A 23114-nucleotide genomic window follows, 5' to 3' on the forward strand; every position below is an offset into this window, starting at 1 on the left:
TGCACTGACCCCACGGCACCTCAAGCTAGACTTTCCTCTTTCCACTGGGAGCTCCCTGAGGGCACGGCTTGGTGCTGTTTCTCCTCTGTCTCCCCCAGACTCTCAGGGTTTGCCTCGCCCTGACTGTGAGCCCTGGCAGGGCTCCTTGGGACAGTCTTGATGCCAGCCCTTGGCCCATGGTGACCTCACTACAAAGAGGTCTTTTCTGGGATCTTGCATCAGTCTCCGGCTTTACTTTATCCTCCGTGTGGACTCTGAGGTCCCTCCTGGCTTCCAGGGAAGTCTCTGGAATCCTCTTCCCATAGATAGGTGGGGGCTGGGCTGAGATTGGGCATGAAGGGCAAACCCTGGCACTTAGTAGGAACAAAGGTAACCACTGACCAACCCATGGGCTGTGCGTGACCAGCTGTGAACTCAATCCATCCCCTGACATCTCTGCTTAGCTCAAGGGGGCCCAGCCCTAAGTCAACACAAGGGAGGCAAACGGTGCCTTCAGTCAAGCAGAACCAGGGCTGGGCACTGCCCTGACCAAGGGGGATACTGGAATGGGGAGGCTGTGCCTTGGAGCCCCTACTCCAAGCTAGTGGTGCTGGGGCAACCCCTGCCTGAAAGGACAGTCTTAGGGAAGGTCTCAGCCTGGGGAAGATGCTGTAGGGGAGGTGGGTAGGACTGTGGCAAAGATGGCCCTCAGGACATGCTTGACCAGTCCTATGGGGATATATAACGTAGACAGAATGCATCATGACCTCCAGAGGGCCAAGCAATGGCTCTGGCCAGACCGGTGCTTGTTATAGGGCAGTGGGAAGGATGGTGGCAGGCCAGATGCTACACTGGGGGGCCCCTGAAGTCCCAGTAATGCTGCCTTCTCCTGCATCCCTCGCTGGTAAGCTTGGCTTGGTCTTCTAGACACATGCCCTCCCTCTGCTCCAGAGCCTCCGTCTGCCCCAACAAGCCCTCACCTGCAAACGCACCTGGATGCAGCTGCAGTCTGCACATCACAGCCGAAGAAAGATGAGGGCCAGAGGAGGCTCAAGATGATGAAGGGCCTGGGGCCCAGGCTGGAGGAGGAACAGTGAGAATGCTTAGCCTGAGAAAGAAAAGACCCAAGTGACCACCTGGGCTAAGTCTGGCACCGGGCTATCGGAGAGGATTCCCACGTAGGCCTGGGGCCACCTGAGGCTCCCTCCAGCTCTGGGCACCTGTGATTCTCGGAGCAATCCTCCCAAGGTGCCCAGGCTCATCCCTTCACTCCATAAACATCTGGTAAATCAACGGGCATTCATGAACCTCAACTGTGTGTGCCAAGTGCTGTGCTTGGCACACACACACAAAGGGGGCGGTCCCTGCCCTGCAGCTCACAGGAAAGGGCTCACGGGGGCCCTTGGGTCTGGGAGAGCTTGACTCCCTCTATCAAATCAGAGCCTCAGATTGCAAAGTGGGAGCACTGGCCAACTTTTAGATTTTTAAAATAAGTCATTGTATTTAAGTCATTAGTATTTAAAATGACAGTAAAAGAGAAATATTCTCTGGCCTTTCTAGCTGAGCTAGACACACCGCTCTCCTTCCTTTTATTCCCCACTTGTCCTGCTATGTTGGGAAATTCCCGGCTTTGCTCATGGAGCACAGAGGCTGGGGGACAAGACCTCACCCAGAATTCCTCAGGACAATGAGAGCTCATGGGATTTTGAAGAGCAACAAGGCAGTCCTGGGGCTAAAAAAAAGGACTTGGGACTGATGCTTCCCAAGAACCGGGTTACACTGAAGATGGTGGTAGAGGGAAGCTAGGACTACTCACATCCTATTCTTTGCAAAGGAGAAATGACCTTTATCTCTGGAAAGAAAAGGACAAAGGTGGTAAATGAGGAAGCGAGCCAGCTGCCCTTCCCGAGTTCCCGTCATCTCTGATAAACTGAGAGAGAAGTCCAGTGGGTGGTTGGTGGCTTGGCAATCATCAGGCCTAGAGAGAGATTGGCACCTGCTAACCACCACCCCTCTTCCACTTGGGCCATCACCTCCCCATGGTCCCCTTGGCCCTGTTACGGGAGCTTTCACCTTCTCCTCCCAGGGCTCAGTTGCCCCTGCCACCTCAAAGCGGCCTCCCGGGTTCCCTCCTCATAGGGACCTCCCCTTCCCACTTTCTAAGCTCTCCTTTTTGTGTAGTCTTCCTTTATTAGAATATAAACTCCTTGAGGGCAGGGGCTGTCTTGCTTGTATTTATATTCCTAGAGTTTAGCACTGTGCCAGGCACACGCTGAGGAGTTTAATAATTGCTTCCTTTCCTCTCCGCTCCAGGTGGAAGCTGAAGCCATGGGAATAAAGCCTTATAGTCTCCCTGTTAGATGTTAGATTTTAGAAAAAGAATTGTAAAAAAAAAAATAGAGAAGAATGACTAGGTGAGGAGAAACTTCCAAGTTTGTCTAATAAGAGGAGGTTTCACCTAAAAACCGTATCAACTGTGCAAAAGTTTTCTGGGTTGTGGAATTCCTACTGAATAAATGAGAATCCTTGAAAAAAAACCAGGTGATTTTAGAGCCTGCTTCATCTAAGGATACATACACACATATGCATCTATGCTAATTTGGAGGGTTATGGACCACCACACTCATTTATCTATGTAAGATTCCGGAACGTAATTATTTTCTAGTGACATGTTTAAGGACAAAGTTAAGACGAGAAACTGAGTAAAAATTTTTAAAGGCCTGGCAAAATTTGTTATGGCGATAAGGTTAACTTAATTGGGTACATTCTTCTTGGCTTATAAAAACTTAATCTCCTCCCCATTACAACATCATTTTGACTACGGAATTTTGTGGTAACTAGGAATTTAGTTTGTTATACACTTTGGGAATTTATTTATGTTACTCAAAGACATTTTACACCAACTTAGGTTTTTTTTTTTTGCATTTATTATTTTTAGTTTTCAACATTCACTTCACAGCTTTTGAGTTCCAAAGTTTCTCCCCAGGTCTCCCGTCCCCCCACCCTAAGACGGTGTGCATTGATTACCCCTACCCCCAAGCTGCCCTCTGTTCTATCACAGCCCCGCCCCCCCCCACTTCTCTTATCTCCTTCCCTTCTGTTTTCCTGTAGGGCAAGATAAATGTTTACACCCCATTCCTGTGTATCTTATTTCCCAGTTGCATGCAAAAACAATTTTTAACATTTGTTTTTAAAATTTTGAGTTCCACGTTCTCTTGCTTCCTCCCTCCCCACTCGCCCTCACTGAGAAGGCAAGCAATTCGATATGGTTATACATGTGTAGTCATGCACACCACTTCCATAAGTCATACGCCCACGTAGTTTTGACGAATTCCAATTTTAAAGGTTTATTTTTGCTTTAAGGCAGAGAAGAGAGAGATCTATTATTTTAAAAGTTTCCAATTAATTTTCTTCATAAAAGCTTACTGATTATTCCTCTTAACCTCAGGATACATTTTAAACTGTTTTTTAAAGAAGGGGAAGTACTTTTAGAAGAAACGTTTAAAGAAATCGCGTGTGATTTTTAGGAGGCCTAATTAAATTTTCATTTGCAAGACAATGTATTGCTAAATTAATGTAATGAGCTGTAAAGCAGAAGGGGTTTTGCTCTGAATTAGTAGTCATTCCATGGCCTAAGCCAGAGTTAAACCAGTGTTTGAACTTATCATTTGTATAAGATTTAATTCCTGCAGAATCTCTTTCTCCCAGAGGGGGTATAAATCCATCAACCCGTGAGGCCAAAGTTAGGAAGCTTTGGTTTGGTTTAAGGAGTGGCATTCCAGTCCCAACAGTTATATTAGTGAAGAGTAGTAACTTAGGAGATCTTTTGGGTTATTTTCCTGGGAAATCTATTATCGCTTTAAATATGGAATTAGAACATACGCAGAAATTTAGGTAAACTGCTTAAGACACCCCCTACAATGGTGCCATTGTTCAAAGGGGTTCTGAGAGCAGGAGCACTCTTCCTGTGATCAGTATCTTACTGTCATCGACCTGAGGTTAAATACTTGTTATCTAGAATATGGGATCCCTTAGAGCTCAACTCACCTGAAGCCCTGATTACTGGAACGTGCTTTCATGACTTCAGGGGACTGCAGTTTTGTTGGGAGCCAGCTAAATCCTGTTTAGGCCTCTTAGACCTCTGCAAGGCAGGGTCAACTGAGAATAGGTCCATTCACGGCACGGCCAGTTTTAGGATAAGAAGACTTGGCAAAGAAAACCTGCCTTTGTAGCTGACTGCCCACATGGGTGATGACAGAATGTTTCAGTCTGGTTATCTATTTGCGAGAGAACATAAATGTTTCAATTTGGTTAGCCTTGAGTAAAGATAGTGTCTCACTCCTAGGAACAAGGAGATAAAAAACTTACTCAGTGTTCTATTGTACTTTTCTTTGAAGTCAGGATGACTCAGTAATTAACCCGTATAAAATACTGTCAGTGACTCCATTAAAGTCAGTCTACAGCATGACTGTATGACTCGGCTAGCCCCACGTCTTCGTCTTCTTGCGTTCATTACTCCATCGTGCATTTCTGACACTGCTGGCACAGTTTACTATTGTTTTGAACTCTGATTACGGGGACAGCTGTCTGAGTCGTCATGAAGCCCATACTAGAACGGCCTGTGCCTCGGGCTGAGAACTGCTACAGGTGGATGTCTGTGCCTGGGGAGTTTTGACGACAACCTTGGACACAGCCTAGGTAGGATCTTCCTGACTCTATTTCCAAATGATGCTGTTTCCTTTCTGAAAAGGAAACTTCCCCAGCAGATTAATCCTGAGCCCTGCTTTGAAAATCTAGTGATTACATGATTCATGAGTCAGATATGGCTGGAAATTAAACAGAGCTAAGGAAGTTTTTTTGTCCTCCTTCTATTATGATACATGACATTGTCCCTTTTTTTCCTTTCATAGCAAATTTCTATAATCAAGAAGTTCTCTAAGTACAATACTAAATCTATTAAATGACAGATGGAACCTAGAACATCTCTGGGTCACTGTAACAGGATGCGAGAATGAATAGCTTACGATTTTAACTTACGATCGTGGCCAAACAATGCTGTAGGGATGATACCCTCCTAAGTAGAAAATGATTAGACCACGTAATAAGACAAAGATGTAATACGCTAGATGTCTAGTTAAATGGGACAGCAAATCTTGAGAAAAGCAACAGGATTAGACTGATTCCTCTAATAATCATACACACCATATACATGACTGGCTTCCAAAATTCACCTATCATGGAAATTCAAGTTCTAACCATGTTTTGGTAATAAGATCTCAAAACTGAATTTTTACACACGAATTGCAGAGGATAATGACAAAAATAAGTGAAATTATTTTCTCATTATTAAAGTATTTGGTAATTTTAAAGGGCAGAAAAGCTCATTTTATGGTAGGACCCTGAAATTTTTAAAAGCTCCTTATACCAGGTACAGGATTTAGTTAAGGAAAGAAACAGTAGATGGTAGATAAACTGAAATTGTCTGAAGTTCCCAAAATGGAGAACCAAATTTAAGTGATTGTATTAATTTATACTAAGTCAGAATTATCTGGAAACTCCTAGATCTGAACCAGAACTGTCCTAAGAATAAAACCTATTGCCCAAGAAAGGAACTCAAGGGACCAGATAACTACGCGAGACATCTGGGGTTAAAAAGGTGCTGCTTAAATGGACATTTGGAATACGTTCCTGGGATACAAGGAACTTCCTGTCGCTTAACATTGTCAGTGATGACTGTATAATTTGTATGGCTCATGTTTAAGTTTTCTTGGTCATCTTAGTGACATCTAAATGTCCCTTCTCAAAACCAGTCCATTGTGAGCCTTCTAAGTAGTTTAATCTGTACCTGACTTAAGGACCCACGTTAGGCTGTTTTCTCTCAATTATCATTTTGTTTTTCAAGCGCTCTTCTCAGGTCTGACTGCACCCACAGCTGCCAACTGCCTAATCACCTGAAGGTGCCCGCTCCAAGCGGACATCTCTTCCTACTCAGGCCTTCCTTGGTCTGCAGGTGGTGCCTTTTGGCACACCACTGACCCCTCCCCAAACCATTCTGAACTCCCAAGAGCAGAGGAAGGCCTAAAACCTGGATTGGCCAATCAGGAGAGGCATCTTGGCCCACTCTGGGCTTGACCTACCATCATGTTTTGCAGTGCTCTGGCATAAGACATGAGTGAACTCAGAATGCCCCTTCCTGTGTCAACAGCTACAAGGCCGTCTGAAGCTGACCAGGAGCATTCTTCTGATTATGACTACCAAAGACACTATCTTGAATAGTGGGACCTTTCTTATCTTGGTACTTTATGGATATATGCTCTTATGTCATATCAATGATAGAAGAAACACAGATATCCTCGGTCTGTAATTTCAATCCTCACTCTAACACTTCTCCTACCTTATTGTATTTACAACCTATCCAATTAAGAAAATTCCTTTCTCATGCTATGGTTAAACACATATGGAAGCTATAATTTTCGAAAGCCCAGACATCCTAAGTTGGGATTACTCTAAAAATATAAAAGTCTTCTTCCACTTGCTTATCTTAGTCAGAATCATCTTCTGGCTCCCATGGATTACATGTATTCTGCTAGCTTAAGGGAGTAAACAATATAAACATACATCACCTAGCTTGTTTGCCTCTTTTAACCAAACTTCCAGGCCGACACCCTCAACCTAGGTTAGGTCCATCTGCTGCAGCTTCACTGGGGTGTGCCTGCTTTGTATGCTACACCTTCTTGGAACCACAGGTCAAAGCTGGGTGACCGGTTGGACACCAAAGGGGGATGGGCAGCCCTCCCACTGAAGGTGCTGGTTCTCTCTGAACATCCCTTAAAGGAGAGTCTTAAATAGCAGGCTTTCGGGTTTGCATTTTACCCTAAAGGCAAGAGGGAGAGGGTGCAATGGAGCAGCTCCAAGGGACACAGGAAGATACAAAAGGGGGATGCCTTGGAGAAAGGAAGGGGCCAAACAGCCCCAGAGCAGTTAGGAGTTAGAGGAGGCGGCCTTGTGAATGAAGGGCCAGAAAGGAGAGACACAAGTCAGAGACAGGTGGTTGAGTTCAAGCAATTATTTATTAACTGCACTGGAGGAGTCCTGTGCCCACCAGCAGACAGGGCTCTCTCATCACCTTCGTGGCTAAATTGGGACTGTCCTTTCATCCAGAGAGAAGGTGGTCCCGGGAACCCTCCCTCTCACTCCCCACCAACCCTGAGCAGCTCAAAGGTCCCCCCACCCTGTGGCTACCTCCTCTCCAGCCCAAGCACTCCCCTCCTCTCTCCCACCTAGAAAGGACCCCCCTGTTCTCACCTACCTGAACAGCCCTCCTTTGTCCTGTCCATCCATCTAAACCCGGCCCAGCTCACGGCCTGTCTCCTCCTAGGGGTTTGGAGACTCCTGCAGGACATAAGAGTTCTCAATTATTCCACAGGTAGGTTTCCTCTGTGGTCCCGAAATGCTGAGTGCCCTGAGGTCAGGGGCTCTTCCCTTCCCTTCCCATCCCACAAACTGGCCTCTCTCAGCTCCAATACCTCTATTCTGACAGTCCTGTTTAAATAAAGTCAATGAAACACCATCTTCTAAAATTAAAGTTTATTTTAATTTCACAAGGAAACCACAAATCTCTGAATTACATGAAGGACATGATTGAGAGAGCTGTAGCCTGTAACTACAGCCTGGCACTTAAGAAACCGTGGTGCTTTGCCTCGAGAGGGTCCAAGCCTCCAGAGTGGCCGGGCTGGCTCTGCCCACCAGGCTGGCCCACGGTCTTCCATGACACTTTGGGGAAACATTCTCCAACTGGTTACATTTAATCCGATTTGGTTCAACACTGAGTCAGGAAAGTGGGTCAATAGCCAGATTCTGGCCCATTGCATTATTTTATCTCTATAGCATTTTGTAAACAGTCATAAAAGCAGGCTGCTCTACACAGGGAGATGATGAGGGTGGAGGGTGGGCAGCCAGGGCTGGAACGGAGAGGGGAACTCCATGAGGGCAGCAACTACTCTGCTGCCTCAGTACAGTGCCTGGCATACACTAGGTGCTCAATAAATGTTTATGGAAGGGGGAGAAATGAGTTTCTTTTCCCCTCAGCCCCTCATCCCCCCAGCAGCAGCATGGGCACCATCAGCACAGAATCCTCTGGGCCCAGGGCACACAGGACAAGCCAATTTTAGTCACAGAGCCAAAGCAGGTAGACAGCCTCAGGGGCAGAGGTTACAAAAAGACCATGTTCCCAGCTTGGCCCTGGAAGACAGCAGCATCTACCGCCTCCACACCGAGTCCTGGCTAGGGGTAGGGACACTCAGGTGAGAGACACCATGTTCCATCAAGGCCTTGCCATGGACTGGTCTGGGCGTCTTGAGGCAAGGGCTCCCACTCTGCTGTTCTCTGATTGCCAAGCACAGGAACCCAAGCTGGGAGCAGGCAGTTCCCAGTAAGAGCTTGGGTTGAGTGGCCCATGGGGCAGGAGAGAACCCGCTGTGCCCCCAGGACAATAGGCTCTCACACAAGGATGGATGGATGGATGGATGGACTGGAGAGGGGAAACATGGGAGGCAGGTGCAGCCAAAGGCCCAACCAACCAGCTTCTAAGCCAAACGAGAAGCCCCTGACTGCCTGTGCTGCTTGGCCGTCAAACCTTTCTTGTCCCAGCTCCCACCAGGGCCAGATTTCCTGGGAGCTGCCTCAGCCCACCCCCTCCCTCCTACCAGGCCACAGGCTTGGAGACAAGCCTAGTGTTTGTCTTAACCGAGCTTAAGGCTTGTCTGACATTTAATTAGTTTTCTTTTTAATTAAAATTACCTGAGCAGAGGTTTTATCAGATTTTTAAAAGCAGAACACACAACTATACAAGCTAGAAATAGCTTTAAAAAAAAAAAAAAAGCAAGAACCAAAAAACCCCAAAAAGGCGAAGCAGAGACCGGGCCTCCTGGTTGGGCCCCTAAAGCTGCTCCCCAGCAGCTGGTACCAGCAGGGGCTGGCCGAAGGCACACCTGCACGTGCAGGCTGGGGGCCTGACTCGGTGCTTTCTAATGGCAAGAGATGACTGAGTGACCCTCCCAAATCTCAAGGTAAGTGGATGAGTCAGAGCCAGCGGGCTGGGTAAGGGGGCCCAGAGAGTGCACTGGGAGGCCACTAAGGAAGTCTCCTGTGGCAGGGAGTACTAGCCACAGCCCTCTGGGTCTCAATGGGGTGGGGGCACTGGGACCCTTGCATTCCAGAACATTATTTGGAGAGAAGCCAGGCATGTTAAGGGGCAGAGCAAAGCAGCCCAGGGGCTGAAGCACAGGCTTCCTGGATGGACCCAAGGCAACAGCCCTGGAGGTAAAACCCACGAACCCTCCAGCAATGGAGCAGCTGGTTCCTGACTACACCACTAAACTCCCCAAGCCAAAAAAAATCAACCCACCTCCTGCTGATTAGTCTGGAAAGGAGATTTTCAAAAAATAAAGCCTCACAGGGAGAAAGTTGTGTCTGGGGAAGGCCTGGTTCAGCCTTCCCCGAGTTGTTCCCAATGACCTGCTTGGACCTCCCTCATGGCCAGCCTTTGTAAACACGGAGAGAGGGGGCCCTGCTGCTGGGCAATGGGGGACGAGGAGCTATGGGGCCAGGGCTGAAGGCCACTGCGGAGGAGGGGTCCATGGGGAGGGCACGGATGGGCACGTGGGACACAGTCAAGTCTGCAGCTAACAGGCATGAGAAACAAGGAACTTTTAAAACAGAATCCCACCCCACCCCCCAACACACACACACACACACACAGAGACAATGATGACTGATATAAAATTCTCCCCGTAACAAGATGATCATTAAATTGTCTTATCCTATAGGTGCTTGGCACCAAGAACTAACAAAGGTATCATGATACCAACACAGTCCATAGCTGTCCCTGCACCACTCAGCAGGAACCCACCACCAGAGACCCTTTGGGGGAAGGAGCCCAAGCCAGAAGATCCACTCTCAAGGCTGCACCGCCAGGCCCCGGCCCCAGTCCCCCAGCCCTGCCCGCTCCTGCAGGCCCTGCGTGTGTGTGGCTGTTAGCACCCATTCTGGTTTTTGGTTGCTGCCCGCCTGGCTTTGTCTGCCGCTGCCGCCTTATTTCTGAGGTCTGATCTCAGCCAGTCTCTGGAGACACGACTGTGCGGCTGTCATGGACAGGATTAGGGTGATCGTCCGTTTTCCCACCCGGTAGAAGCCGTAGCACATCAATCCAAAGAACGTAGCTTTCACGACAAACCTGGACACTTTGCTAGAGATGGATGGGGGAGGAACGCTGGAAGAAAAAGGCAACAAAGGGCTTACTCTCCAGCTCCGCAGGCGGCCGTCCTAAACCGCCGACCAGACACCAGCTAGGCCCCGTCTGCACATGCCCAGGTGACCACGTGACTCCCTGGCTCCTCATCAATCTGGCATTCGAGGCCCTCTCCTCTGCCTCCATGGCAGCTGCTTCACCCCTCCGCTTTTCCTTATTCTCCTTCCACAAACAGCCTCCCCTGCTGTAAGCGCAACCTCCTCTGGAGGGCTCCCCTGCACAAACTCCCTCAGTTTCCTCTTCCGTAAAAAGAGGGAACTGGACTCGATGGTCTTGCAAGTTCCACCCTGCCCTCAATTCACATCCTCTGATCCCTTATCTCTCCCCAAGCCCTCTTCACACCTCTAACCCTCCCTGAAGGAAGGGGCCAGTGGCTGGGACACACAGGTTAGGGAAGTGAACAAGCAATGAAGAAAGAGTGCCGGCCCATCGTCAGCCAGCCTTGTCAGCCAGCCTTGGAGGGCTCCAAAAGCAAGGCGAGTCAGGCTCAGGGATATGGCTGCAAAGGCAGCTCTCGGGAGCTTGTGTGGGTGCAGGGCAGACCCATCAGTAATTGGTGCTCGTATAACTGAGGAGGGAAGGAAGAGGAAGAATCCAGAGAGACACAGAAAGAGATGGAGAGAAAGACAGAGAGAGCAGGGGTCCAGCATGATACGAGCTTAAGAAGAAGGCAGAAGCGCATCCTGACGGGAGGCTCACCTCATAATCTCCTGGATGTTTAAGTCTGTGCTCCAGTTTTTCTCGATGCCGGGGACGTGGCCCATTCCCACCACTCCGACCACCACGGAAGGGACGCTTTTCCTGGGCTCAGCTGAGGGACGGGGATGGGAGGAAGGTGAGGCACCCCGTCCCTCCACTGACCAGCTCTTTCAGCAGAGAGCTCACGGCACTTAACTCACCTGGTCCTCTCTCCACCCACCATCATTCAGGGCCCAGATCAAAGGGCACCTTCCTCACCCAGAACTCTTACCCCCACCCCCACCCCATCTCTCCCTCCTGCATCTTCCAGCAGCACCTCCAGTCACTCTCATATCTGGCATGCGCATTTATCTTTACTGTAAACATTCATAAGTGTCTACTGTGTGCCAGGCAATGTGCTAAGCACTGGGGACACAAAGAGGCAAAAGACAGTCCCTGCTCTCTGACGACGAGCGCTAGAAAGGAGAAAGTAACTGACCAGTTCCTGCCTGTTTCCTCATCCCTCTTGGGGTCTTCATAAAGTGCTCAGCACACAGTAGGAGCTCATCTCTTCCCTTGCTGGGCCCGGCCCACCCCTCACCTTCGGAAGCCCGAGGCAGCTCCAGCTTCTTGGCAGCCTGTCGCAGCATGTATGTCAGGTAGATGTCTCTTTCTGAGACAATGGTCCGATGGAGGTCAGGAAACTCGCCAATCATCTCCGCCATCATCTGCTCCAGCAAATCCTTCTGCTTACACTTCTCTACATCATCCCTACTGAGGAACCCAGAGAGCGAGAGAAGGGGGCTGCTGGGGGGGCTCCCAGGACCACGACGTCCGACCTGCCTTAAGGGACCCCTGACCCAAGGGCCCAGAACACTCAAGGTGGGGAATCTCAAACCCCTACTTGATTTATCGGCAACATTCTCTTTGCAAACCTGGGAGGAAATGAGACCTGGAGAATTTTCTTTTATTCATCTTTCAATGGCCCTACTCCGGTCTCTTCTTCCTTTTCTCCCTTCTATATAAACATCTTCAAAGGGCAAAAGGACCCACTAGTCCAGCCCCCAGAGGAGACAGTAGCTAAGCTGCCTCCTGGGGACTTGTGGATGGTAAATGGGGCCAGAAGTCCAACCACAATGGTTGAGCACAATGACCCCCTGGGGGACCCTGGGCCCATTTCCTCTGAGCTCCCTGTGAATCAGGTTTCCAGATACAGGAGCAGCAACGAAGGCCACCCTGATTAATGCCTCGGGCTCGATTCAAGAGGACTCCACTGAAGGCCAATGGGCCCAGGCCCTCTCAATCTCGGGTCAGGCAGAGGGAGACAGCCAGCCCCAGGGCACAGCGACAGGTCTGCAGGCACCTTCCCTTCTCTACCAGACCCTGAGGTCCTCCAGGGCACCAGCTAGGAAGGTGAAGGGGACGTGGGCTGGGCCAGTTGTGGCATGTGCCTGGTTCACCCAGGCAAGGGCACGGTGGCTCTGATCCCCAAGGCCCTTCCGCACTTAGGAGACTCAGAAATGACCCATCAGGCGCCTTTTATCTTAGGCTAACTCTGGTTCCCCAATGTCAGCTAGGGCTGGACTACAAGTAGTCGCAGGCATGATTCTTTGTGTGAGTGCTCGGGTGTGGGGACACCCCTAGCTCAGGCCTCTCCCCATCCCCCAGACCAGCCTGGACACAAGGGCCTCCTGTCTGGTCACATCAGACATGAAGGTCTCTTGACTGACAGGTGGGTGGGAGTGCCAGACACTGGGCTCAGGGCATCCTCAGAGCTACAAAAGATGGAGGTCATCAAGTCATGTCACCCACACCATGGAGCTGGCACCCCTCTGACAGTCATGAGCTCGGAAATCACAGTGTCATGAGGCTGCGCATAGTATTTGTAAATCTCTGATCTCTCCTCGCTGTGGCCCACAGTGCGTGCATGGGGAGGGTGTTGGGGGCCCACATGATCCTTGCGCCCCAACCGCCCTGTGCACGTGCCTCCAGCTGTCCATGCCCCTACTAGAGAGTGGAGGTCACAAGCATCCACTGTGTCCCAGACAGGCTATGGCCATGAAAGGTGGGCAGTAGCCACCTCCCTGGTCCTAATTCTGGGAAGGGGGTGAAATGGAGGCCACTTCGCACACGTGAGGTGAATGAACAAGTGACCCAGGCCCTGGGGGAGCCCACAGAACTGGCTGGGCTGTGCGTACCTGATGGGGTCGGAGAGGAAGCACAGCCCCCAGGCCAGCTTCACCTTCTGCCAGAAGGAAAGGGCTGCAATGGCTCTCTTGAAGGTCACTGGGATAGGTCTGTCGCCCAGGTGGAACTTGCAGAAAGGTACTTTACTGGCCTGCAACAAAAGTGAGTGGGGGTTGAGGGCCACGGCTGCAACTACTGTGCCTGGAGAGGGCTTGGGGCTCAAGGCAGGTAGGTGGGTGGGGTCCCTGCTGGGTGTGATCCACAACCCAGGGTGCCTGGCCAAGGAGAGGATGTGTTCTTTGTGCCTGCCTCAGCCTCAGGTAATTTTATATTTCTCAAGTAAATGATATTCTGTCTTTCCTGTGGCCTCCTTTAAGAATAAGCTATTTAACAACAAAAACACAGAGCTCCATTGATGGCAAAGCAGCACAGGTGGAGAAGGAAGCAGGGGGAGGGCAAGGGGATAAGAAGAGACCGAGGAGGTCAGTCATTTTGACCAGGGCATGACTCTCTGGAACCATCCACATGGGCTGGGCAGGATATACCACTCCTGCCACTCGCGCCACTGACTGGGGGCTGAGGGTGGCAATCCTGATTTCTCAGAGTCCAGCACAGTTGGGGGCTGATGGGAGCCTCCCTCTGCCCCTCCTCCCAAAGGAGACAAGGGCAGCTGAGTGTTCTGGGGGTGGGGGGGTTCCCTCTAGCCACGAGGACTTTGAGGACACCCTGGGCCTCCACAGCTGGGGCGTCCAACCTGGTGATGCCCCTGGCATCCCTGTCTGGCTATGTGGCCTGCACTGTGACTACTAACAGGCCTCCATGGGGCTTCCTGGGCTGGTGGGGGCCTTGTCCCACTGAATTCTCAATCTTACAAAAACAGTCTGGGGGAAGGGGTGGGTGGTGGGCAGGGCAGGGATCAAAATGGAAGTGTCAGCTCTGCAGAGAAAGGGAGAGCTGGCGGGGCCCAGGATGGGGCTTCACTTAAACAGCTCCTGAAATCTCACCCCTGGATGAAACTGTCCCTGTCAGATTCAGGACCGAAGCTGCTTCCCTGCTCCCCTAGATGAGGCAGGCAATCCGAGGCCCCCTCCTTTCCCTCCTGGTCCTCACCATGGCATGGAGGGTGGGACACAGATAGGGGCAACACAGGGCCTCGGGTAAGGCTGCACTTACCTCCTTGAAAGCCTCTCTGAATTCGCCCCCAGGGGCCATCCCCAGTTGCTCTGTGATGTGGGCAGAGACCTTCAGAAGGAGCATCTGCATCAGGCCTGACATGACTCCATTCTGGAGGTAAGAGGAAGGCAGAGTCTGTTAGGTGGCAGGGACCCAAGGCCTCTGCTGAGGCTGGGAAAGGGCCGACAGAAGGTCCCCAACGCAGGCTCTCTGATAGATGACCAGGGTGGTCAGCCTGGGCTCTCCCCCTGCCCCCTGAGGGCACAGACATCACACAGCTGCCAGGGAGGATGGGGCTGGTCACAGAGGAGCCTGAAGGACAGGCGGGGAGGGGGCTGGCTTTTTGGGAGAGATTGGGTTAAGGTCTCATGAGAATGGGAGACGGGGAGAGGACAAGTATGGACATGGGAATGAAGTTGGAGGGGTGGTGTTACGTGGCATGGTCAGTTATGGGGGGGGCCCAGGAAGAGATGCCCGGCAGCAATGATGGGAGCCTTGGGCAGAGGCTGAGCTGACACCAAGAGGATGATGACGCCACTGCACCATGCCCAGGCCCTCAAATATTGACTCCTGGGGACGATGACAAGTTTGCCACCAAAAATAAATATGGGACAGGGGGGCGGAGCCAAGATGGCAGCTGGAAAGCAGAGACTTGCGTGAGCTCCCCACCAGGTCCCTCTAAAAACCTATAAAAATGGCTCTGAACAAATTCTAGAACTGCAGAACCCACAAAATAGCAGACGGAAGCAGGGATCCAGCCCAGGACAGCTTGGATGGTTGCTGGATGAGGTCTATCGCGCACGGAGCAGAGGGGAGTGGAGCAGAGCCCAGCGGGGGGCCGTGTGGACCAACCAGACCAGGAGCCGGGTAGAGCAGACCCGTTCCTGAATCAGTGAACCGTGGCAGTTACCAGACTTCTCAACCCACAAACACCAAAGACAACAGAGAAGGTTAGTGGGAAAAGCTGCAGGGGGAGTGGGGGTGGTGCAGCTACAGAACTACAGCTGCAGTTGCTTCTGGCCTCAGGCCCACCTGGTGGGAGGAATTAAGCAGTGGATCAGAGCAGGAGTGCAGAGCCGGCTTAAGATCTGAGTCAGGTCCAGGCTGGTGGTTCTTGAGGAAGGAGGAGTGCTGGTGTGGCAGAGCTGGCTGTGTAGAAATAGCTCTGAAAACAACAGCGCATCCCCTCAAGCTTGGAACAAAGTACTCTTTACTCTACAAGCAGTCATATCCTGACAAAAAACTCAAGGGTCAAGTTAGTTGGCTGGGAACATGGCCAGGCAGTGAAAACGCATTCAGATTCAGTCTCAGACTTTGGAATATTTTTTTGGTGACAAAGAAGACCAAAACATACATCCAGAAGAAGTCAACAAAGTCAAAGAGCCTACATCAAAAGTCTCCAAGAAAAACATGAACTGGTCTCAGGCCATGGAAGAGTTCAAAAAGGATTTGGAAAAGCAAGTTAGAGAAATAGAGGAAAAATTGGGAAGGGAAATGAGAGTGATGCAAGAAAACCATGAAAAACAAGTCAATGACTTGCTGAAGGAGACCCAAAAAAATACTGAAAAAAAAATACTGAAGAAAACAACACCTTAAAAAATAGACTAACTCAAATGGCAAAAGAGCTCCAAAAAGCCAATGAGGAGAAGAATGCCTTGAAAGGCAGAATTAGCCAAATGGAAAAGGAGGTCCAAAAGACCACTGAAGAAAATGCTACCTTAAAAATGAGATTGGAGCAAGTGGAAGCTAGTGGCTTGATGAGAAATCAAGATATTATAAAACAGAACCAAAGGAATGAAAAAATGGAAGACAATGTGAAATATCTCACTGGAAAAACCACTGACCTGGAAAATAGATGCAGGAGAGTTAATTTAAAAATTAATGCACTACCTGAAAGCCATGAACAAAAAAAAAGAGCCTAGATATCATCTTTCAAGAAATTATCAAGGAGAACTGCCCTGATATTCTAGAGCTAGAGGGTAAAATAGAATCCACTGATGGCCTCCTGAAAAAGATCCCAAAATAGAAAACTCCTAGGAATATTGTTGCCAAATTCCAGAGCTCCTAGGTCAAGGAGAAAATACTGCAAGCAGCCAGAAAGAAACAATTTGAGTATTGTGGAAAAACAATCAGGATAACACAGGATCTAGCAGCTTCCACATTAAAGGATCAAAGGGCTTGGAATACAATATTTCGGAGGTCAATGGAGCTAGGATTAAAACCAAGAATCACCTACCCAGCAAAACCAAGTATCATGCTCCAAGGCAAAATATGGACTTTCAATAAAATAGAGGACTTCCAAGCTTTCTCAGTGAAAAGACCAGAGCTTAATAGAAAATTTGACTTTCAAACACAAGAATCAAGAGAGGCATGAAAAGGTAAACAAGAAAGAGAAATCATAAGGGACTTACTAAAGTTGAACTGTTTTGTTTACATTCCTACATGGAAAGATAATGTGTATGATTCATAAGTCCTCAGTATCAGAGTAGCTGAAAGGAATATGCATATATATATATATATATATATATATATATACATATATATATATATACACACATATATATGTGTGTGTGTGTGTATGTATATATATACATATGTGTGGATGCATGTATGTATATATGCAGGTGTATATATATATATATATATAGACAGAGGGCACAGGGTGAGTTGAATATGAAGGGATGATATCTAAAAGAAATAAAATTAAGGGATGAGAGAGGAATATATTGAGAGAGGGAGATAGGGAGAGATAGAATGGGGTAAATTATCTCGCATAAAAGTGGCAAGAAAAAGTGGTTATGTAGGAAGGGAAGAGAAGGCAGGTGAGGGGGAAAGAGTGAATCTTGCTCTCATCAGATTTGATCTGAGGAGGGAATACCATACATACTCAATTGGGTATCTTACCCCACAGGAAAGAAGGAGGAAGAAGATAAAAAAGGGGGGACGATAGAAGGGAGGGCAGACGGGGGGAGGAGGTAATCAAAAACAAACACTTTCAAAAAGGGACAGGGTCAAGGGAGAAAATTCAATAAAGGGGGATAGTTTAGGAAGGAGCAAAACATAGTTAGTCTTTCACAACATGAGTATTGTGGAAGGGTTTTACATAATGATACGCATGTGGCCAATGCTGAATTGCTTGCCTTCTTAGGGAGGGTGGGTGGGGAGGGAAGAGGGAGAGAATTTGGAACTCAAAGTTTTAAAAACAGACGTTCAAAAACAAACCAAAAAAAAGTTTTTGCATGGAACTAGGAAATAAGATACAGAGGCAATGGGGCGTAGAAATTTATCTTGCCCTACAAGAGAAGAAGGGAAAGGGGGATGGGAGGAGAGTGGGGTGACAGAAGGGAGGGCTGACTGGGGAACGGGGCAATCAGAATATATGCCATCTTGGAGTTGGGGGGAGGGTAGAAATGGGGAGAAAATTCGTAATTCAAACTCTTGTGAAAATCAATGCTGAAAACTAAATATATTAAATAAATTAAATTTAAAAAAAGAAAAGGGTCCTCCTACAGGAGACCCCAGCATATGTGTCTATTCAACCAATGGAATAAAGAAAGGTTTTTGTTTGTTTGCTTGTTTCCGCACAAATAAACAAATAAATAAATGAATAAAGGCCATGGGCCACTCTGCCCCAACAAACACAGGAGGTCCTCAGGACACCTGCACAGGCTTCCCGACTCCAGCCTGGCTCTGCCCAGCGCCCCGAGGTCTGCCACCAGCCCCCCAATCCAGCTGCAGCATTTGGCCCTCTCCCGTGTGTCAGGCCCTTCCAGAGACAGTCACCCTCAGTGCAGCCCAGCTTGCAGAGGGCTCAAAGGGGGAACAGCCACAACCAAGTCCACACCCCAAACATTTTGTGTCTCCTTATCTGTGTACATGCTGTGCCCCCAGACAGAACATGAGCCCCTCGAGGGCAGGGACCATCTCTACTTTCTGATGATGATCCTGGACGAGGGAGGTTTTGAAAACCTTTCAGGAGGTGGGGAGAATCTTAGGGGAGAAGGGAAAAGAGAGGGATGCCAATGAAACCTTCAAAAGGAAAAGCCCAGAGGAAGAGAGACGGCAGGTCCAAGGGCTTCGCAGCACACGTGCTCACTCCCAGGGCCAGGTGCCAGGGACATCACGGACAGTGGCTCCAGTGATCTGGGGCGCTAGAGATCAGCCTGAGGCCCTGGGAGTGAGCCCTCCAGCATCCTGGTGAAGCTGCCAGATCCCTGTCACCCCCATGTTTAGATAGACCTGTCCCTTAAGCCCGGGATCAGCCGCAGGGAGATTAGTTGTGCACCTGGCCCCATCGGTTGTGTGCTTTTCAAAATGTCACTGAAGCTTTGAACCACAGGGGCATGGGAGGGGGGCACCAGCTCTGACCGCCAGAAGCGCCTCTGCACTCTTCTAGGGGGCCCCCGTCCAGGCCCACTGACAATGGTTCCCTGCCTCGGGCACCTTGGCACCTTGCCTGCAGTTACCTGTCTTCCCCATTGCTCGCCTCCCCACACCCTACATGGGATCATGGGTCACTGAAGGTTCAAAGGCTTTGGCTACGGGACTGGTGAGGGGCAGTGTCAAAGGCCTGAGGCCCAGAGCAGCTACCTTGGGGGCCACTGAGCTGGCCCCTGGGCAGCTCTCCAAGGCCACCTGCTGTGCGAGCCCATCCTCCTTCCAGACCCAGCTCAAGCACCACCTTCCACCCTGGGCCACCTCCAAGGCCCTCCTCTTCTATCTATGTGGTCTCCCCAACAGCTTGAAGGCAGGGATTCTCATTCTTTGCTTCTGCACCTCCAGAGCCTAGCATAAATGCTTCTGGTCACTCCCTGGAAGGACTGGACGAGAAAGCACCCGTCCGTCCATTCAGCGCGACCCCCTGCTCCCTTGTCCTAGAAGACTCACAAGAGGTTTTCTTGTGTCTGCAGGAGAAAGGGATGGCGGGGACTCTCTCTTCCATTTTACAGATGAGGAACAAGAAGCTCAGAGCTGCGAAGGGTCCCCAAGTGAGCAAACACAAACCTCTCCACTCTACGATGGGTGGCCTCCAACGTGACACTTACTGGCTGTGTGACCCCAGACAAATCACATGCCCCTGTCTGCCTCAGTTTCCTCACCTGTCATACGAGCTGGAGAAGGAAACAGCAAACACTCCAGCATCTCTGCCAAGAAAACCCCCAACAGGGCCATGGAGAGTCAGGCACGACTGAGATGGCTGCACAACAAACACTTGCTGACCACCTTTCTCCACCTCTGCTGCCCCTCCTGCTCAGGCTCTGGCCATAGAACTGCCCCACACCTTATGTGCCAATGCCAGAGCTGTCCTCAGCCCACTGACCTTCAGTCCCCAGGGCAAACCATGTGAGCAAGTCCACGGACACCACAAACTAAAAGAGTGTCTGTAAAAACAACACATCCCTCTGCCCTCCAGCCCAGGACCCTGGACGTCCCGAGTGCTCAGGGCAAGGTTCCTGGCATGGCTAGGCCAAGGCTTACAGCATGATCCAGGCTTTGCAGCATTCCCAGCGTGCCAATGCCAGTGCCACTGGGGGGGATGCCATGTCTGAGGGCTGTGCATGCCCAGTCTGCAGATCTCAGGCAGTGCTGGTCTCTCCAGCCAGCCCAGAGCAGTTATTTAATTCTTGGCACAGCTAGAGACGAATGAGGGCATGCTCAGAGGTCTGTCTCATCCTGCCTTCTTTTACTGGGGCACCATCCTGCTGGTCACCTCTGACTGCAGAGTAAAGAAGGAACCGCCTAGGGAAGATGCTCCTGCATGCAGACCGACAGAGCCAACAATGGTCACTCCAGAGGCCTGAAGGGGACACACAGGTCCTCCCTGAGTGAGAGGGGGCAGCCCCCTAGGGTGGAGCACTGCCTACTAGCAGACATGGCCACTAGGTCTATCTCGGTAATGAGGGCGGGTTCTCAGGAGTTACTGGGGAGAGGCATGAGCTGAAAACAGGGACCAACAAGCCAGAAAAGCCAGAGAGGCTGGAGAGAATTCCAGCTGCTCGGTGACACCTCAAACACAAGGCCTAATTACATGGGGGACGGGGGACGGGACTGTGAGCTTCTTAGAATGACAACTAAGGCCCAAAAGGCCCAAGGAAGAGCCCAGCACCTGCTTCACCTTCCGGCTGTTTCCTCCTCCACTGCTCTGTGGCCCAGACAGTCACCCCAGCACAGCTGCAGCTGGTGGGATGTCTGGGTGCCTGCAGCAGCTGTCAGCGGTTCAGTGGCAGCATGGCAAGAGGTCTCAGGTGGAGCTGGGAGGGCCTGCAGGCCACATCTAGGAAGATGAGAGAGATCCTCATCTGCCAAGTCCTAGGTACAAGATGCGGGAGAACTCTTGGAAGCATCTCCAAGAGCCTAAGAGATTTTAATGGACCATACTCAGGTCCATGTGAGTCAGCCACCCTGAGCCGGTGCCCTCTTAGGGCCGCAGGACAGGGATGTGGGGGCCCCACCAGCCTCTGCCCTGGAGCCCTGGAGTCCTGGAGTCCTGGGCCCTGGTCCAGGCACCAAGACTTGAGGAGGACAATGACAAGCTGGAGACAGGCCAAGACAGGCGAGAAGGAGGGTGGTGAAGGCCTTGTTTGGTTTGGCCCAAGGGCAGAGCCAGAAGCAAACTCTGCAATCTCTTTAGACACCGGGTCTGAGCCACTGCCACGTGCTCTCCCCGGGTGACAGGGGCTGGTGGTGGGTCCCCTCAGCCAAGGTCTCCAAGTAGTGGCTGGATCGCTGTTCAGGCCTCGGCTGCACTACAGGCCACTGAAGGCCCTTTGCTGTTCTGTGACTCTGTAAAGTGGTTTTGTGACATTTTCTCCTCTGCTCCCTGATCCCAGGTGGACCACCGGGCACTGGTCGTCCACCTCCCTCCTCCAGCAGCAGCTTCTTTCCTCACAGGATGACGACTTCAAGGCCCAACAGCAAGTCACTGCCAGAACCAGAGACATCCACCAGAGCCAAGAACCAACCATGCGGCCTGAGTTATTCAGGAAGAAAACTACAGCACGTGATAGTCACTGTGCTGGGCAGTGCTCACTGCCCACTGGGAGGATAAAGGCCAGTGAGCAGCAGTTCAAAATGGCCCAAGAGGCTCCAGAGGGATCTAGCCAATTTAGATCAGGGACCAGTGTGTGCAAACTTCTGCAGAAATGACAGCTGGTCACAACCACCAAGGCAAAAATTAATGTGCCCGATGGTCCACATGAGAACCCAGGCCTGCCCCTGAAAAGATACTCCATTCTCACCCCTTGTCCAACTAACGCGCTCTTAGAGCTTGCCTGAGGGGAGCCTTTGCCGGCAGCTGGGAAGAGCGGCCTGGGGCCTGGTCCTCAGTTCTTTTTATCCTGGATCTGAATGGAGGGCTGCTCATCATCTGCAGGTGATGCTCCTGCTTTCAGAAGAGCCCCATCAGATGGGTGTCGGTACACACAGGGCCAAGGGTGTGAATGTGGCTACACACAGACCTCACTGAGCGACTCCAGTCTTAACCCTGTAAAGAAACTAGAAGCTAGAGGAGGAAACCCAACAGTGGGCAAAGGGAGAATGGCAAAGTTAACAGCAATAGGAAAGACTCCCACTAACGCCAGGAGAGATGCAAATCCAGAGATCTCAGGTTTCAGCTCAGCCCCAGCAAACTGGAGATGCAGGGAGAGCTCAAAGGAAGAAGCACAGGCCAGGCGTAGCCCCAGCATTTGGGGAAGCCTCCTGAAACGATGTGAACAGAGGTCAGAGGAGGCCCCAACACCCAGCAACATATTCACAGCATCACTGAGGCCTCATTAGGAGCTGGAAACCAAAGAGAAGCACCAGGGTGGGGGAAGGGGGGAAGAACGGAAAACAAGCCAGGGAACAAGGATGAAATGGAATATTATTGTAAGAAATGGCCAATGTGAAGGAGACAAGAGACATGAACTGATGGCCAGGAGGGAGCGCCAGGCCTGCAGTCAGGAAAGCCCAAGCTCCAAGGTGACCTCAAACCGGTCTAGCTGGGTGACCCTGGGTAAGTCACCTCACCTGCTTTTTCAGCTGTAAAAAGAAGATAAGAACGGTACCTTCCTCCAAGGGTTGTTGTGAGGCTCAACTGAGCCAGTGACTGCAAAGCGCTCAACAGGGTCCAGCACGTAGTAGACACTCTAACCTCAAAATAGAATGCTGCCATGAGAAGGACCAGGCCTGGCCCCAAAGAGGAGGGAGGGAAGGCCTGCCCTGTCCACCGCAGGTGCTGACCGTTGGTCCTTCCCAAATTCTCTTTCTTTATAGGAGCCAGGGCTTGGCCTGGCTCTCTGGGCTATGGAGAAGCAGAGGGTGTGAGGAAGGGCAGTTTGAATGAAAGATGCAGGCAAAGGCCTGGGCCGGTCCAGGAGGGCAGGTGAGGGGAACCGAAGTGGGTAGGTGGGGGACACGGGGGACATGGAGAACGTCCAGGGTGAGAGGAAGGATGAGATGAACTCTGGCTGCGATGACAGACCCTTGCCTCTACTTGAAGGAGAGCAACCTTTGGGCTAGAAAAGAGAAGAATGGACAATGAGGAGGCCAAAGAAATTGCGGCAGGAGCCCCCCTCACTGCCCTCGAGGCACAGGCCCCATATTCTGTGGCCTTCAGAGAACTGAGAGATGTGACTGATAAGCCACTGTCAGTGCTCTGTCACAACCACGGAGGGCAGGACCCAAGGAGGGCAAATGGTGTTGTGAGAAGAGGATGGAGTTTGTTTCTGCAGAAATTACAGAGCTCAGAATGAAAGGGATGGCGTGTGCACATTCTAAGAGCCCATGGCTTCAGAAAAACCTGGAAGAC

The 23114-nt window shown here is 50.6% G+C and overlaps 1 protein-coding gene across 3 annotated transcripts in view; it reads right to left on the reverse strand.

Moving 5' to 3' along the window:
- Positions 1 to 7279: 7279 nt before the first annotated feature.
- TRABD (TraB domain containing) overlaps positions 7280 to 23114 on the reverse strand; it is a 31043-nt gene continuing 15208 nt past the window's right edge. For 2 of the 3 annotated variants that reach the window (XM_036761982.1, XM_036761983.1), the window contains 5 exons: positions 14327 to 14437; positions 13165 to 13304; positions 11568 to 11740; positions 10988 to 11099; positions 7280 to 10249 (listed from right to left, as the gene is read on the reverse strand). In XM_036761982.1, coding sequence (XP_036617877.1) covers positions 10072 to 10249; positions 10988 to 11099; positions 11568 to 11740; positions 13165 to 13304; positions 14327 to 14437 — 714 coding nt within the window. In that variant the 3' untranslated portion in view covers positions 7280 to 10071. The remainder of the gene's footprint in view (positions 10250 to 10987; positions 11100 to 11567; positions 11741 to 13164; positions 13305 to 14326; positions 14438 to 23114) is intronic. The other variant, XM_036761984.1, reaches the window with a different exon arrangement.

Source organism: Trichosurus vulpecula, chromosome 5 (genome assembly GCF_011100635.1).
Source record: "Trichosurus vulpecula isolate mTriVul1 chromosome 5, mTriVul1.pri, whole genome shotgun sequence".
Classification (NCBI taxonomy): Eukaryota; Metazoa; Chordata; class Mammalia; order Diprotodontia; family Phalangeridae; genus Trichosurus; species Trichosurus vulpecula.